This window comes from Oenanthe melanoleuca, chromosome Z (assembly GCF_029582105.1).
Source record: "Oenanthe melanoleuca isolate GR-GAL-2019-014 chromosome Z, OMel1.0, whole genome shotgun sequence".
Lineage (NCBI taxonomy): Eukaryota > Metazoa > Chordata > Aves > Passeriformes > Muscicapidae > Oenanthe > Oenanthe melanoleuca.
The window spans coordinates 66,773,205-66,791,125 of NC_079362.1; the positions used below are offsets into that span (position 1 = coordinate 66,773,205).

Sequence of the window (17,921 nt, forward strand, 5' to 3'; positions counted from 1 at the left end):
ATCACCCCCGCCGCTCCGGACCTTTCCACCGCTTTCCGCGCCCCTCACTCTGGGGCGGGCGCCCTCCTCCCCCTGCTCCCCGCGCCGTCCGCAGCCGCGGGGCCGGGAGCGGAGCGCGGCTTGGCGGGGCCGATGTCCCCTTACTCCCACCGCACTTCTGGCCGCCGCCCCGCCGCGGGGCAGCATCTGCCGGCACATCTGGGCGCGCGCGGCCCCTCCCCGCGGGCACATCTGCCGGCGGCGGGGGGCGGCCCCGGCGGGCGGGAGGAGCGCGGTCGGCGCAGCCCCGCCGCAGCCGGGGCGGGCAGAGCCGGCGCGGCGCGGAGGGGAGCGACGGCCCGATGGGGCGGCCGGCCGGCAGCCTGGCCCCGCTCCGGCTGCTGCTGCTCCTGGCGCTGGGACACGCCTGGACCTACCGGGAGGAGCCGCAGGACGGCGACAGGTGGGTGTTGCTACAGCGAGGCTGCTCCTGTGCGTTTCCTCCCCATCCACCACCTTCTTTTTCTTACCCTTCGGGTTGTTTTTTTTTTTTTTCTTAATACACCGACTCCCCACCTTGCAGGGAGGTGTGCTCCGAGAACAAAATCGCCACCACCCGGTACCCTTGCCTGAAACCCACGGGAGAGCTCACCACCTGCTTCAGGTGAGCGCCGCGGCCGCGGAGGACGGGGCAGAGGGGGCGCGGGTCTCACGCGTGTCCGCGGCTGGGGACTCGCTGCCCGCGGGGAAGGCAGCGGGGGACACGCGTGTGGGTGTCACAGCTGTGGCAGCTGTTTGCCTCCCCCCGGCTCGGTGCTAGCCCACCCCAGCGTTCCACCACCCCGCGGACCGCGCAGCAGGTAACTTGGTCACATCCCTCCCGCGTTCCGCATCTCCCCTGGCAAGTCCTGCAGCTGTCCCAGGGAAGGGTTTCGGTAACTCGACGCAAACGTCACCTCTGAGACATCGCTGGAGAGGGCGCGTGTGGTTCTCACTCCGTACCGAAGCCACCGACAGCTTTCGATACGGTGGGAAAGGCTTCCTCTCCAGTGTGTCCGGGAACGCATGGGAGCCACAGCTGCATCAGTTGCAGGATAATCAGTGAGATCGTCGGGATTTGTGCTATGCAAAAGATATCTTAAGTGAGGTAGAATTAATAAGTTCTTCAGCAACCAGCTCTGTGGGAGAAATTCGGTAGAGGCCTCTCAAATTAAGTCAGATTAATCTAATCATGAGTTTTCATTTTTCAGCTGTGTGTTTGAGAAACATCATCTGTTTTAATGATGACAGCTATCCAGAGCAGTTGACAGTGGATGTGCTTTTCTCAAGAGCTGTACACAAAGTATGAGTACACACGTACCCCTTCCCTGATGCCCCCGGGTTAGCCTCATCCCCACAGACGAGATGTTTCATGTATGAAAGCTGCTTCTTGTGAGAGGTTGCTTTGTGGAGGAAACTGTGCTCTGCCTGTGTGTGTTTGCACGTGGCAGGGAGCCACTTCTGTGTACCAAAACCACGGTGACACATGTAGAAAGTGTTACAGAGATTGTCCATCTCTTCTGTTTGGCGTTAGTTCCAGAGAGCTGCAGGCACACGGTGCAGCAGCGCTGTCCCTCTCCCATGCTCTCAGGCTTGCTCATGCTCTGCAGCAGCCACAGCCACCTGGGACAGTGTCCTGCCACTGCCCAGTTCTCAGCAGCATTAGCTTCCCCCCAGTGCCTGGGAAGGGCTCTGCAGGGAATGGAGATCACCCTTCCCTGCCTCCCTTATCTTCTCTCTCTCCTCTCCTGTGAAGGTGAGGCAGAGCCCTCTTGCAAGAAGCTCTATAGCACACAGTGGCAGCACGTTTTGGAGAGGGACCGTGTGAAGGTTTTGCAGGGAAAATTTTGCAGGTACTTGGTTGAACCTGCTGCGTTTCTCTGGTTTAGGGGCAGAGCACTGGGGTGGACAAGGCTGTTCTGAATGAGGAGTTTCTGAATGAAGAAGCCAGAGTGGGAGCTGTATAAGGCAGCACACATGTGACCATCCTGCCCTTTTGTGCATGTCCCAAAATCCACCAGAGGGAAATGATTCTGCTTTGTGTGTGACAGAGGACTACACAGGGTCCACTAGCTGCTATGGACCACTGTGCAAAGAAAGCAGGACTCTGTCCAGCTGTCAAGTCCAACTTGTGCTTGCTTTCATCCTTCCTGAGGTATTTCTGACCTGTGGGCTCTGGTTATGAAGAGCCCCCCTCCCTCCCCAGCTCTCCCTCTGCACAATCCCAAGTGATTTCACTGTCCCAAATCAGCACAGTTTGTGTGGATGAGAATTTCCAAATTGCTGCATTGAACTCTTGGTTATTTTTACATTTTCTGTATCCACAACTTCCAAGTCTCCCTTGCTTTAAAAAAGAAAAAATTCCATTTCTATGTAGTCATATATTTTTAGGGTTTAACCTTTAGGCTTGGGTTAGGGCTCCATTCCCCACCCTGCAAGGTCTTTTTTGTGATGCCCATGCACAAGAAGAGGGCAGCAGCTCTGAGAGGGAGGCAACTCTGCTGAGCAGGGCAGCTCTGCCCTGAGCAGGTACCTGAGCTGCAGTGCTGGCAGTCCTGCCCCTCGGAGCTCTGGCACGGACCTGCAGCATCCCGCACCCGAGGCGGTGATCCCCAGGGCAGAGCAGCACCCCAGCTGCTCCTGGTAGCAAGGTGTGCTCTCAGCAGGCACGTGGGACCACCCTTGGCAGAACACATTTTAATGTAAGAGTCATTAATATTTTGAGGTTGAGGCTGTTAACAAGACGACAGGAAACTTGCTAGTGTTGACTAATCCTGTGGTGCCTCAAGGCGGATTTTGTTTCATAGAACATTCAGGACATTAAGGATTCAGTTTTCAACTCTGGAATGGCAACTAACACTTAAAGAACTTCAGCTTGGTGGAAACTCAGCTGTGGCTTTTAGGAGCTCTTGCTCCAGGTTTTAGATAAAGTTAATTTTCCTGTTCTAGAATTTATTATTACAACACTTCATTTTTTATCTTCTTAAACATCTTTTTCACAGTATTTCACAATGACAATAGTTATGTAATTTATATACATTTTTAGAAGTAGATAAAGGGTAGTTAATGTCAGCTTCTATTTACTGTTAGCAGACTCACCTAACTTCTTTTCTAGGTCAAAGTACCATTTGTGTAGAAATTATACAAACTGACACCAAATTTATACTAATAAATAAGATAAGACTATATCATAAGGCATCAGGCAAAATGCTACATGCACCACTACTGATGATCTGTTGTGCAATGAGTTATGTATGAAGTTAGATGTTAAGATTCCTGACCAAAGTGCTTGATGGAAAGTAATTTTGTTCTTTTAGTCCTCCTGCTGGAATCTGTCATGAAAATCAGCATGTTTTTAGAGCACTTCAATAAAAATAGCATCTTTTCATCACAAAAAGTATTTCTTGATTTTATTTTTTTCAACCAGATTTACTCATGATTAAAGATGATCCAAGTGGAGGGGCCAAGCCAGAAGTGGGGCCAAGCACTGAGAATACATTGGCATTTTTCCCTGTGGTCATAGCAACCACGTACACAATCAGATGCATTTTTTCTTTTAAATGTGTGCAGTCTGGCCCTTGGTTTAGTTTGATTTGTATTTTTTTTTAACATGTCCTCTGTATTTGTTTTCATGTGTACAGAGGAACAGATGCAAAAACCAGAGGGGCGTTATACAAAATTTTTTCAGTGGAAATCTCATTTAAACTCTTGTATGTAACTGCACAAAGTACCCAGTGCTAATGTTCCCATCAGGTAGGTATGGAGAAGAATTTCTGCAGATTTGTTGATAGAGTTATGGCCTGGTTAGACTTTGAATTCCTGTTGTATGTAAAAATTAACCAAATTTTAGGAAATTTGGGCAGCATGAGAATATGAAGCTCCAGTCTCTTGTTACTGTCTTCTCTAGTTAGTTTGGTGTGATGTTAACCTGTTTCACTCTCAGAAAGATCTCTAAACACTTTGTTGGCATGGAAAACTACACAAATGTTGCATTTTTCTGCAGTGCCTGTGACAATTCAGTTTGTGCATCCTTGCATCAGTCCATTTCATTACAGTCTTTGCTTCATTTCCATTTTAAACAGTGCTCCTCTATGTTGTTGCTCTGGTCTAGAAGGAAAAGCAGCATCTGGGACAGGTATCCCCTTGCTTCATCTTGACTGTGGAGCTGTACTCCCATAAGAGACTGGAAGTGGTTATGTCACTTCCAAATTCAGGAGGATCAATGTCTAACATGGCACAATTCATTAATTGGAATTGCTCCTTTAAAAAAAAAACCAGCAAACTTGATTACTACATTAACTGTTATATATTGGAAGAGCTAAATATTTTACTCAGAATTCAGAGAGTGCAGTGAATTAATTATTCAGAATTATTCTATAGACACACTTTAGAGAAACATTTGCTAGTGGGAAGCTGTTGGAAGTTGTAGGAAGACTCAAGCATGAAACGTGGAGAAAAGAGAATATTTTTATTGCCTGATTGTACTCATCTCTTTGCCTACTAGACAGTTAAATATTGTTCTAAGTTGACATGAAAGAAGCAGTCTTGCTCCTCCTCAGAAATTTTTTATAAAATTTTAAATTAAGGAAACCAGGAAGCACAAATCAGGAGATGAAAATTTGAACCTGGATCTGCACAGCCAGGAGGAATATTTTAGCCATTGCCTTCATGGGCTAAGGGAAGATATGGGATTTATTTCTTTTATTCAGATGAAACTGTTAGTCTAAATTTATCTAAAATCAGACTAAATGTTAGTCTGATTATTTTTAAAACAAGTAGATTATTGACATGGTAAGAAAAATTATCTTTCTCTGACCGTAAGTAGTCTTCTGCTTTTTTTGCTGAAAATGAAGCATGCAAGGACATGTTATCCCCAAATTTTGTGTATATAGTGATGGAGACTGCTCCTGGTCCTTCCTTCTGCAGGACCAGCAAGGATTAAACAGTTCAGAATAAGGGTGCTGGGCAGAACAATTCTAGTTAACGATGGTGAAATCTTTGTAAAGGTGAGCCAAATCTTTACATATATCTCCAAACAAGCCCCATGTTGTGGGACATAAGTCTTGGCTTAGAACTTAATCTGTAACTTTTTTTTGTTTGTTTTTTGCAAGCAAGGTCTCTTAAATAGGATGAACATGTTTCAGTGTAGGTTGTCAGCTTCTTCATCTGATAGTTAGCAGCTACATGTATTTTGCATAGGCCTTTCCAGCACTTCAGGTTTCAAATTATGCTGTAAAAAATTGTTCTGCATTTCATAACAAAAAGACAATTCAAATGTATTGTGAAAGAGAATGCATATATATTTATACCCTATTTTTTTCTGATGCTAAGCAGAGATCACATACCTCAAAAAGCATTTCTTTTAACCCTCTTCAGTGCTGATACTGCTGGTGAAGACTACTATTTTTATAGACTGTGTCATTTTGCACATTCTTAAAAGATAAAAGTAATTGCAAATAAGCTGGACTGTAGCTGTTTCACAAAGAGCTGCATTTTCACTAATATGCCCTTGGGGACCATAGGCAATTCCTGGTTCCCAGATACTCTGTGAGCATGTTGCAGAGCTTTCCAACATGAGAAAAAAATTGCTGTATATAGTTTTGTAGCTTTCAGCTGGAGTAAGCAGGGATAATCTCCGGTCATCTTATCTTCTGACTTTACTTTTCATAAATTTCTTTTTTATAGTTGTTATTGCATTTCCTCTCTGAAGTTTTGCTGACAATCCCATATCATTGAAAGAGCCCCCCAACTGATATAATACAACAGTTATACAAGAAACTAACATGATTAGAGCAAACTGCTGCCTAATCTCCAGTTATCTTGAAGGGAAATGCACTCCATAGTAGATTTTTACTGAACATTAAGAGAGAATATGATTTCAAATTTTGTATTGGTTTCAGAAAATTAAACATACAGAATACACACATATATATATATATATTTTATTTAAAAATCTTTCAGGGAATTGCCATCACAGGCAAAACTTAGTTAATATCTATGAAAAATTTTTTTCTATACAGTAGGTTTTTTTACAAAACAGTGGTGTCTATGCTACAATGGTGTCAAGACATGCTTCTTAGCTTTCCCAGATTTTTTTTTCTCACTATTGCTTTGGAAGTAGCACCTTCAAGTTGTATGGTACTGACTGTATTCAGTCCTGAGTTTCATTCATTTTTCTTTGCTGTGATTGCCAGAGGAACAGATTGCTCAGAACTATTGAGATGCATTCTGAATATCTGCCAGTTAAGGGTAACACCAATGCCACAGAGTTGTCTGTAGGCTTCCATACCACATTTGGGTGGTTATGACTTTGTGTGTCAGTTTTCTGTCTCAGGTGCTAAGAATAAGAAACCTGGATTTTGGTGATGTTAGGGACACCTGAGATCTCAGCAGATGTGGATGATACTGGCTGCAGCAGAGACTCCTGCAGCAAAACCTGGAGCTCCTGTGAGTCTCCTGTGCAGTGTCTCCTCTGTACAGCCAATTCACTCCAAAATGAAACAATTTAATTTATGGTCTTAAAGAACATTGCATAACGGCTGTGAGTGGTGCTCTCAGGTACCATGTGCTAATTAAAGGATGAGGTCAGGCAAGTGGTCGTTCATGTAGTCCAGGAGTTTTTGATGTTCACATCAAAGCAGTTTGGAGAATTTTAGAACTGGCAAGCCGAGAGCTTTATGATAAGTGCCCTGCTTGGTGGTTTGATTGATAATGAAACCCAGGTGCTTTGCATTATGGTTTTCATCTATAGAATATAGGGTTAAATATGAACTGACTTTCCTGGCCATGTTGTCTAGCTCAGAGACTCCAGACAAACAAAATAGTAGCCCCAGGGCCTCCCATGGCTGATACGAAATAGGTAATAAAAATAGGCCCCCAAAGGGAACATGACGTTTGTAATTATCCTAAGTATTGTGTATGTTCCCTAAGGTCAGGCTGTTTTGTCCTTTAAAAAGTGATTGTAGTCTCTCCTGCTAACAGCAGGATGTTATTAATACTTGTATTACTGCTCCCATTGTGGTAGACACCCATGGAGCTGAGTTGTGCTGTACTGATTGCAGACAAAACAGACAAGACAGAAAAGGCAGGAGTGGAAGGATAAAGATATGGAGCAGCAGAGAAGTGAAAGGACAAAATGCCCAGAGGCATGGAGCAAGCAGAAAAAAGAACTGATATAGCCATAAAAAGGCAAAAATTCTGTCTTGGTGGTGGTTTGTGTGACAGATATGTGTGTGACAGAAAGGAGGTAATCACTCCCCAAAGAGGTATAATTTAAATGCTTCCAGGCTGCTATTTAAGTTGAACCCATAAAAACAAAACACCAGCCAAAATCAGACAAAATCCGCACGCACGCACCCCTGGGAGGATTCCTGCTCTCCCAACTAGACTTGGAGCTAAGCTACAGGCATTGATGCATCTTCCCTTGACAGCCTCTCCCCTTCCTTCCTTCCTCAGTCTGGAAAATCTCTCTCCCTCTCTGTCCCTCTCTGTAAAGTGTGTGTCTGGGCAGGCACAGGAGGGACAACTTACAGGCAGATATTTAAATTTCCCTTTCAGTCCTTGCTCTGCTCAGATTGCCTGCACTCCTTGTCACAACAAAGAGTTTTTGGGAAGTAGTTGAGCATGAAATATTCAAACTACTTGTGGAAAAGTAAATCAGGCTTGCTGGAGATCCCAGGTAAGATAGGATTGCCTGTATTCTGCTGAGAAAGCCATTGCCCAGTGCAGAGAACATGCGAGCAACAGGTTTTTTGAGACCTCTACTGTTCTGGTCTGTTTTTATGTCACTGCATGTGCAAGGGAAATTATTGTATGTGGGCAACAAGGTCACACAAAGCAGGTATGAGGGAGATGCCTGATGTTGATGTACAAACAATTACACCTGTTTTACCTACCTGGAATAGATCTCATTTCAGATTGCACTCACTCTTGTGCAGTGCTGGTCATTTGGGGCATGTGTGATTTTGGGTTTCATTGAGATTGTGCTGAATTCTCAAAATCTTTTTTGAAGATTTTTGAAGAAGTTTAATATTTTGGTTGTGCCTCCACCCCAGTGCCCTGAGTCCTGAGATGACTTTTGTCTGGAAGTGTGAGTCACTGCTGAGTGTTCAGTACCCATGTCACTCCAGCTGGAGCTGTTGGGGATGGCACAGGGCTCTGTCATGTGTCAGTGGCAGAGACGTGGGTCTCTCTTCTCTGGAGACCTTTTGTTGCTTACATGTCATACAGACCACATGGGTCACTCCAGGCTTCCTCTTTTTAATTGTGCCCACCACCCCAGACAAGCAAAGCTGACTTCAATTTACAGTAAAATAAAGCTTTCCCAAAGTCTTCTCAGAATGTTTTTTGTCTGTGTTGTCCATTTTCTGTTTACTCAGTTTCAGTTTTCAAACTAATAGGGGCTTCTTTTGTAAACTAACAGTAGCAAATGTCACTCTGTAGCTCATACTTGCCAGCTCTTCTATGTGGGTCCAATTGTAAGAAGAAACAATGGAAAGCAGAATCCATACAGTGCTGACTTGATTTCTTCTTGGCCTAGTAAAAGAAAGAAATTTGTTTGCATCTCCTCAAGAATAGCTCTGTTTAACAGTTGAGGAGGAAAACAATTTCAGTTTTAGACAGTAATCTCAGAGCTTAGTGTTTGGAAAATCCTTCTCCCTTAAAAAGTGTTTTCCATTGTGTTGTGTTGATTTCATTGCTGATCCTGGCTCAAAAAATAAAGTACAAGACCATCAAGAATTTAGCGTACATCCAGCTATTGTAAATAATTTCTTCTGAGTTTCTTTCTTAGTTTCAAGTTCTAACCACATTTGTTTTAATTGACGATCTGTGCTGTAATTGAAATGAGGTGAAATACACGGTGTTTGTGTTAACTGTATTAATTTTAGCAGCCACTCAGTAGTAAACACACATTAAACAGAATTTTTTTCCATCCTTTTCAAATGGACTGGGATATAAAGTGGTGCAGACACTGTGTTTTAAGTGGGAAAGAGGGGCAATATCTAAGATTTTTAAATTGATAAGTTTTGGAAAAATGAATTAGAGTATTATAGGTCAATGCCAAGCTGTTGTAGAGCATAAGTTTGGAGAAATATAAGACAGTATTCATCTGGGCTATTGAGAACATTATTTCTCTTTCTATGGAAAAATTATTGGGGCATAGCTTCCAGTATAAAATAGCAGTGTTCATGTTGGCTTCATAATCTCATTATCAAACCTCAAGGAGAAAAGTTGACCACCTAATTCCCTGAAACAAAGTGTGCAAGTCCAATAAGTTATACTGTACAGTCTTCAAAATGGATGAAGAAATACATTAAGTATTATCACAATATTTCATGGGAAATGGATGAATACTGAAAATTTAAAAATTTGTAAAAACATACCCAAGAAAATGTGCTAAAAACTTTTCGTATACGAGAGAGAAAATAACTTTATTGGATGCATTTTTTCTTTGTAAATAATTTCCTGCCCAGAGCCCCAGTCTCTCTGTGGAATGTTAATATTCCTGTGATCACATTCAACACGTTCAATATATGTTGTAAACCGGACATCTTGCCTACTAAATAAGATGTTATTATCATACTCAATTTTCACTAAAGAGTTTATTATCATAGCTGCACCAAAATAGCAGTGTCATTTCCTAAACACTGCTCTCTGGAATTCTGACAAAACCCCTTAGTTTAGACATTATTGCCTTGGAGAGTTGAAACAAAAATAGCCAAAAGGAAAATTATTTAATCTTTAAAACAGCATTTGTGGGAAGAGGAAGAAAGCCAGGTGAAAACAGGGTTTTGGTAGTTCTTTGGTATTCTTAGGAGTTGAGAAGTGGAGAGTGAGAAAGAGACTTGAGGGACCAGGACTAGAGCTACTGTTTGGTAAATGTTTGATCCTACTGGGAATATGTGTTTTCAACTACAGCTTCCTGAGGCAGGAGTAGGGAGCAGTGGCAGACAGACAGTGCTGGCAGTCTGGGAATTCTTTGGAATTCTGCAGCGTGGTGAACCCAGCTGTAGGTCTGCACAGTGGCCTGGACAGTCCAAGGGCAAGTGGTGCCTCAGACTGTGACTCTTGTGGTGGCTCAGACATTGACTTCCTGGGGTGTTACTTAATGAGCTGCTTGTATGCAAAATAGTGTGTTAACTTAGGCAGTTGTATGAAGATGGTTTTGCTATGCATTTGGATTTTAAAAGCTTATTAGGGTTTTTGTTTGTTTGTTTTGCTTTCCCTGAGGAAAGTGTTTGTCTACCCCACTGGGCTTCCCTGGAGGCCTGGAGAGATGAGGAGCCTATAGCAAATAGGTCATTGGGGTGTTTTGTTTTCTTTTTTGTTATGTTCTTGGTTTGGGACTTTTTGCTTCTTTTTTTTGTTTGTTTGTTTCTTTGTTTGTTTGTTGTTTGGTTTGTGGGGTTTTGTTTATTTTTAATTGAATGGGGTTTGTGGGGTTTTTTTTTAGAGTTTTCATGCAGAAATATTCATTTCAAGCTCTTCTCATCTTAAAACTTAAAAACACAAAATGGAAAGGAGAATGTAATTAGAAATAGAGAACATGGGATTAATTTTTATTCTACCTTACCCTGCTCACCTTCTAGCTTGTCTAATAGCAAACCAGGAGATACTGAACCTGCTGCTTCTAAGAGTGTTGCCCTGCTCAGTGTCATGCTTCAGTTCCCCACATTTCTAACCTCCATCAATGCACAGTAAATTAGGCATGGCAGAGAGAATTGGGACAATCTGACACTTCCAAGTTTTCAGACTTTTCTGCTTTAGGAGTCCAGGCTCCAGTACTTTTCACTGTATATGGTCAATGAGGAGAAAGGGAAAGAATTACCCTTCACAGTAAACTATATAAGATATTTCCTCTTTGTTTTAAAACTTCTTAAGGAGAAATGGAAATTTTGTTGTCATATAAGGTCAGCAAAGAGCTTTATCCACAAAGCTTTATAAAGACAGACCTGCATTCCTGAATCTCCTCTGGATTTGAGGTAATTTCAAAGTGCAATCAAACCTTCTCCTTGTGTTTGATCTTAAATTGGGCCCTTTTCCTGCAGAAATTTCTCTGTGTGGCACAGGAGCTTAAGAACACTTTATGTCTGCAGGCTGGGCCCTTTTTGATTTTTCTTAGAAGCTCAGCTCTTGGTGCCTGCATGGGTACTAAAGAGGTCATATGAAAAGATTTGCAGAGGTTTGCATTTCCATAGCTCTGCTGACTTCCCTGGACCTACACCAAAGTGCGTCAGTTGAGGAATTCTTCATAATTATTCTTAGCATTCCATGAAAAAAAAAAAAAAAAGACAGCAGAAAGATGTTGAAGCAGATTGAATGCATCTTACCAACAAAGAGAATTCTCTGCCTGGTTTTCCAAGCTGAGAGTCTTGGCCAGAGTCTTGTTTGTGCTGTTTGTTGTCCTCGTGCTGACCCGTCCTTGAATTTGTGGTTTTATTGACCGTTCCTGGAAGGGTCCTGGATGGTGCCCCCCCAGATTTACATCCAGGGAGGCAATGGGGTTTGACCTTAGGAGGGGCTTGCCAGGAACCCAGTTCTAGGCCCTAAGCTTCATTTCTCTGCTCCTCAAGGAGCTGTATCATGCCAAATTCTGCTTTCAGTTACCCACTAAATTTTTCTATAGGATGTCAGTATTATATAATTCTCCAGCTATAAAATGGAGGGAAAAGCCTAACTTATGCCTCACAGGGAAGAAAGAGAACCTGAAAGCTTATGCTGAAGATGTAGCATTCCCATTACAGCAAAGGAGATTGCTGTAAATCAAATGTCCAAATAACTTGCTAGACTGTTTACTTTGGTGATTTGCTGCCATTCCAGTTCAAAAAAATACTACTGTTTGAGATAAGAAGAAAAAATGCTTATTTTTAAAAGTATATTTTTCCATATCCACCAAGAGACAGATTAGATTTTTGAGATGTTTTCTTACATTTCAAAAGTATCCAGAGTATTTCCACAGTGGGAGTAAGCTAATGGTACATCACTGGAACATCTCCAGTGAAAATAACTGCAGCAGAATGAAAAGAGCAGTAGAAAACAAGTAGTCAGGAACAACAATGGCAAAAATACACATATATTTATTTATACATCCTTGTTTGCAGCATAGACTTCTGGATATTTTTAAACACCAGTAAAAGTAGACTTCAAACATTTTTATTGACCTCACAGCCATTACAGTTATAAGTAGTTCCAATGAAAAGAAAACTCTTCCAAGAAATTTTCCTCAAGGACTTGACAAAGATTTAATACAGGACAAATATATATTCAGGATGGAATGAGAGGGGAAAATTTCCTGTGTTAAGATTCCTCTTAATTGTGTATTAGGTCTGAAGACCCTGGCTATATTCCATATTGTTCCGTTTGTTGCTTGCCTCTGTAAGGTTTCTCTTTTGGAAGAAAGAACCAAACAATTCTAGCAACCCTTTTATTAAATGCCATCTTGACCTTGCTTCTTGGAAATATAATGGCCCAAAGGATGAAAAATTACAGCAAGTGTTTATTACTGAAATCCAGTCTCAGTTGTGAGAAGATTAAGTGTTTCAAAAGATTTAATATCCTGCCTGCTTCAATGGGATGCATGTGGAAAAGAGCTGCAAAGCAGCAGAGAGCTGGAAATGTCTGTGTGATGTAGGCATGTGGTTGATATTTGTGGGAAATGCTTGAGAACACGAGTTTTAGAGCTGATCCTAACCACATCCCTGATTTCCCTATCAGGCTGCTGTGGGGAAGACTTGGACCATGAACCCTTAAATCACCCCAAACTACCCGATGATAATGGCAGAGATCAGCAGAGACTCCTAAAATCTGGGTTTGGAAGTCAAGTGTCAAATTAGTGTTCTGCAGCTGGGCATCAATATCTGAAAGAAAAGCTATGTTAATCCTGATTTTTTTTTTTTTTTTTTTGGTAGAAAAACTGTAATTCCTAAGCCCATTTGTATGCAGGAAAAAGTCTGTTGATGAGGAAGGTTTATTGGGAAAAGCAGATTCTAGATAAATATGGAAGTAGATTCTAGCTTCTACTAGAAATAAATTTTATTTTTAAAAGGGCTAATCTGCAGATTTGAAATAATTTCAAGTTTTTCCTTTTTCCCTGAGACAAAATGAAGTTGTTTGTTTTTGGAGATGCTTTTTCATCTTTTACTGTATTGTACAAAAACATTCCCCATTTGAAAGACTTCCTGAAACATTCTGTAATACCTTTATGAAACATAGCTCTGTTTATGGGAGAACATTTTTTTTTTTGCAGCCCTTCTTACTGAAATGCAAGTTTTACAAGTAGATGCAAGATGTTTTTCATTATTTGGGAGCAGACACATAGAGCATGACAGATTATCTGCCTTCTTTATTCAAATTCACATCTTTGAAAGACTTTGAGAGGCACAGACACCTGCTGCCTTTTGTTTGCATTTTTTTCATTCTGATTTTCATTTTGTAAATTTCCTTCTTAATAAGTAAATTTTCCACAATGTATTTTTATGTTAACTGCTCTGAGGTAATTCATAGGCTACATTTGGATGTTTTGTCATTCCCTTTGTAAAGCCAATGTTTAGATGGAGGATTAGCCATCCTGAGGTTTTTCCTTTTACAGTATAGAGCTGGAAACCATAACAAAATGAAATTATTTATAAACTTACCATCTCAGCTGTTGAAGTTAGGAAGGTTTTGACATCTCTTAGCTATCTGTAATGGCAAAGAAAATGGATTTTCTTGGAAGAAATTTAGGCTGAGATATGACAATATATACTCATAAAAATGGTACATAAATTACTCTCTCATCCAAGAGACCATGAATATCTTGTGTTTGAGTTTAGTGCCTGTGTACAAAAAAATTAGCTAGAGTCAAAACCTGATTTGCACCATTAGTGCAAATTGGATATAGTTCCATTGGATTTGATTGAACTTCTCTAGATTTATGATGCTTTAAATGATGGTGAAAATAAGATTTCATCCCCAAAATTCAGCTTCTGTGAGGTCTCCCAGTTCCCATCAGGATGAAGTAATTTCATTGCATTTAACAATGAATCATATAGCTCAGCAATTGCTGTGTATGAGTAATAAAGTTGTATTTCTTTAGACCTCTTCTGTCTCACCATAGATTTTTAAAGTTATTTTTGATTGTTGGTTATGCAAGAAGAGGCAAAAAAAAAAAAAAAAAAAAAAAAAAAAAGGAAGAGAAAAAGCCCCAAGAAAACCCCAGCAAAAACCAGGTTACTTGCATAATTTGTTTGGCTAGTCAGCACTTCAGGGCTGTCTAAATAAAGAAATAAAATACATGCAATTATTCTAAAAAGTTGGAAATCTTCAATGAACTGATGTATTTTCACTAAAAATGATGAGACTTTGTATTTTTAGCCCTGTCCTGTCAAGATCAGTGTAAGTTTATTCTCAGCCCTGTGATCCCCTAAGAGATGGGTGATCAAACCATTTGGATGCTTCAACCCATTGAGCTTGGTAGGAGCCTGATGTCTATGTATCATCTGAGGACCTGAGCTTGAGTAAAGTGTGGATGGAATAAAAGGATTAGGAAGGAGGGGTTAATTCTGGGATGTGGTAGAACTTTGCAACTTGCTGACATGAGAAACAAAACAAAAAAAAAACCCAACAGGTCACAAATATAATTTCAGAATATGATCAAGTCTGTGTTCAATGTCTTTGTCAGGTCAAATAGGAGGATGCTCTATAGTTCCTCACTTTCACATCACTTTCTTGGTTCTCTGAATTCTCCTGCATTTATCAACATTCCTGAACTGCAGAGAGAAGAAAAGATGCTTAATTTAAAGGCTCTCTCCTCCTTCCAGATGCTAAGGCAGAACATACTCTCTCTTTTCCCCAATTATCCAGCAGTGGTTTTTATCACAGATCTGCATGTTTCCCTTCCTAGATGTGTCACTTTAACTAATGAAGTTTTGTGCAGATCCCTGCAAAGTTGCCACAACATTTTCTTCTTTATTTGCTTGCAAATACCATAACTTTGCTAAAGCAGTGCTGCAAGTAAGCAGAGAGATGGAAAACACTTCAGCTTTATCAGGAGTCTGGGGAGAATGTGTAAGTCTGCCAAAGCAGGAATTGGATATGCCCAGGAGGGAAGCCCTGCCAGCATCTGAACATGGCAGGATTACACTGTCCTTGTTCCATGCTGTGTGACATGGTACCATGCAGTGAGTCTGAGAGGAAATTAAAGACATGGATCTGATCACAAATGTAAAAACACATTTGTGATTTTGATTTTGAGCAGAAAACATTTTTCTGGGACACGTAGGGTTGGAAATGTAGAGATGCAGGACAAGCATCTAGTTTGTCATGGCAGTGACAAGGAAAAATCCCATTAACTTGAATAAATAAGGGGAGAATTATGCCTTTGAAAACTCTGGACTTCTTGTTAGAATTCAGAGAAAAACAGTGTGTTTTCCCTGGGGCACTCAGAACCGTGAGGAGGTGCTCTGAAGTGATCCTTGTTCTGTCATCTGAGAAGAGCCAAAGGATATGCATTTCAGGGGAGAAAACTGCACATTCTGTCTGCTTTAGAGATGTCACTCCAGTCAGACTTTCTCCAGCATTTTCTTATATGCAATCATTGGAATGTTTGTGCTTTTCTAACACTCTTGCTTGGTGGATCATCGCCTCTGGTATTTAAATGTCTGGAAATTAGAGAAAATAAATAGTGGTCTAAACTTGGCAGGAATTGATCCCCAACAGGGATTACCTAAACCATTTGCTGTTCCATGTAGCCTTTAAAGAGGCAGTTTGTTGAAGGTAAAACAAATTTATCTGGTCTAGTGGGAGTGTTGGGACAATTATCTCTTTAAGGAGATGGCACTGCAAGTGAGAAGCTTATCAGCTGGACAAGGCACAGAAGGAAAGGTTTGGTTACCAGACAACCAGGAACTGGAAATAAGAAAGACAAGTGTGGTGCTGCAGTCTGCATGGCCAAGTCTTTTCAGTAGTAGTGAGAAATTTTTAACACTACTGTGCAAACCCTTGGCAAGACCTGAGCTGGAAGAGCCTGAGTAATCCTGGTCATTAATTTGCAAGGATGAGGAGGCATACCTGGCACAAGGCTTTCAGAAACAGGCACAGCCCATGTGTGGCAAGAGGGAAGTGGTCTAGAGATGGAAAGAAGCAATATCCCTCTTGAAAAGCTAGAAGGCAGTCCCAGTTAAAAAATGATGTAATTATTTGCATGATGATGAGTACCAAGCTTTAAGACATGGGCCTTGTTAGATGTACTGCCATATCCATGTGAAAATAATCTTCTACATTTGGAACTGCTTTGCACAGGGAATTCTGGACATGGTGATGACATCTTGCAGGCATCTTTATGCAAGCATCCAGCTTGGAGTTGCCTTCCTTCTACTGCATAGCTCAGATGTTTTCACTAGCCAGCAAAACCGTGTCCTTGTGTGTGTCATGTAGCCAGCTGTCTAGTGGCCAAGCTGAGCCAGCCTATTCCCAGCTCCCATGGGAAATGCCAGTGCCACCTTCACATGCCAGAAACCAGCAGCCCCCTGTGGTCCTGCTTGCTCCAGCCTGGAGGTGTTTTGTGTCAGCACAAGCAGGGTGTTTGGGACACCAGCTCAACCCTTCACACTTGCACCGGTGCCTGTGGCTCCACCACTGATTACTTCAGCAGGATGGAAACCCTCAGGCTCACACAGTCCCCATCTGGTGCCTTAAAATCATGGGCTCCTTCCTTTTTGGCATTTTAGCCTTGTTATTGAATGTGGTGAATGTGGGAAATCTTATCTCTTGTCTGAGTGACTTCCATGGCTGTGCTCAACATCCTGTGATGGCTCTGCCTCTTTACAAACATCTCTCTTGTAATTGTTAGCAGGGAACAAATATCCCTGGAAATAAACAAAACAAGGAAATATAGAAAATACTCCCTATAAGCCAGAGTTGTGTTTAAATTGAGGGTTTTCCCAAGGAGCTTACTAATACACATTTAAAGCAGAGCATTCTTTGTCTAGTCCTGAATGTTGATTTTTGCTTTTGAATCCTAGCAGGATAACATGGGGAGTTTGACATGTCAAGAGTCTCTTTCATAGATCTAAATCATGACAAGTCTTTTGTACAGAATGATTTAAAACCTGAAATGGAATTAGAGTCCTAATGTCATGACTGTGCACAAATTCTTGAAAAATTACATTTTTAATTAGTTTAGAGTATGGCATTGTACCACTTTTTGAGGGTGGGAAGAAATGCTTGAGTCTGCTTTTCTCAATACCTGATCAAGAGATTTTAACATCAATTAGACAGTAACTCCAGGGACACAGTTTTGGGTAATAGCCATGATGTTGTTCAAAGAACAGAACTTCTGCTCTTTTTCTGTTACTGTTCCAACTGCCAGTTTTGGGATTAAATGTCTCAAGACACATGTAAAAAGAAAACTTTTTGTATGTGTGCTGCCTGCTCAGATCAAGCCTGGAGGCTGCTGGTACATAAGCTGAGATAGTTTGGCTTTGCTATCTTCCATCAGGAGAGTGAAGAAGTGGTTTGTCCTGTTAGGGTGATTTTCAGAGATTCTTGTTACCAGATAATAAGAGAGTGAAGACTTAATCTGGAGGTTGACTCTCCAGTGACCCTTAAAGCTGGAATAACTGAGAAAGCAGCAGTTGCACCAGTAAAAGCTGGAAGTTAGCTGAAGGCTAAGAAAAGGGAGATTGTTGCTGTAGGAAGAACTGAACCCATGCCAGCAGAAAGCTGATACAGCAGCGACATGAGCGATATTATCTCCCCAACAGTCGTGACTGTGTTCCAGAGGCTGCAGGGTCAGACCCCGGGTTTGCTTAAGGCCACATGAAGACAAAATACATCCTTTCTATACTACTGTAAACAGGGATCTGAAACAGGATAATTAACATTATTACAATGAGATCTCTACTTTGTTGAACTTCTCAGTGTGT

The 17,921-nt window shown here is 41.5% G+C and overlaps 1 protein-coding gene across 1 annotated transcript in view; it reads left to right on the forward strand.

Moving 5' to 3' along the window:
• Positions 1–204: 204 nt before the first annotated feature.
• Positions 205–17,921, forward strand: part of CCBE1 (collagen and calcium binding EGF domains 1) — a 94,382-nt gene continuing 76,665 nt past the window's right edge. Inside the window, exons 1-2 of the mRNA XM_056513384.1 lie at positions 205–442; positions 563–643. Coding sequence (XP_056369359.1) covers positions 342–442; positions 563–643 — 182 coding nt within the window. The 5' untranslated portion in view covers positions 205–341. The remainder of the gene's footprint in view (positions 443–562; positions 644–17,921) is intronic.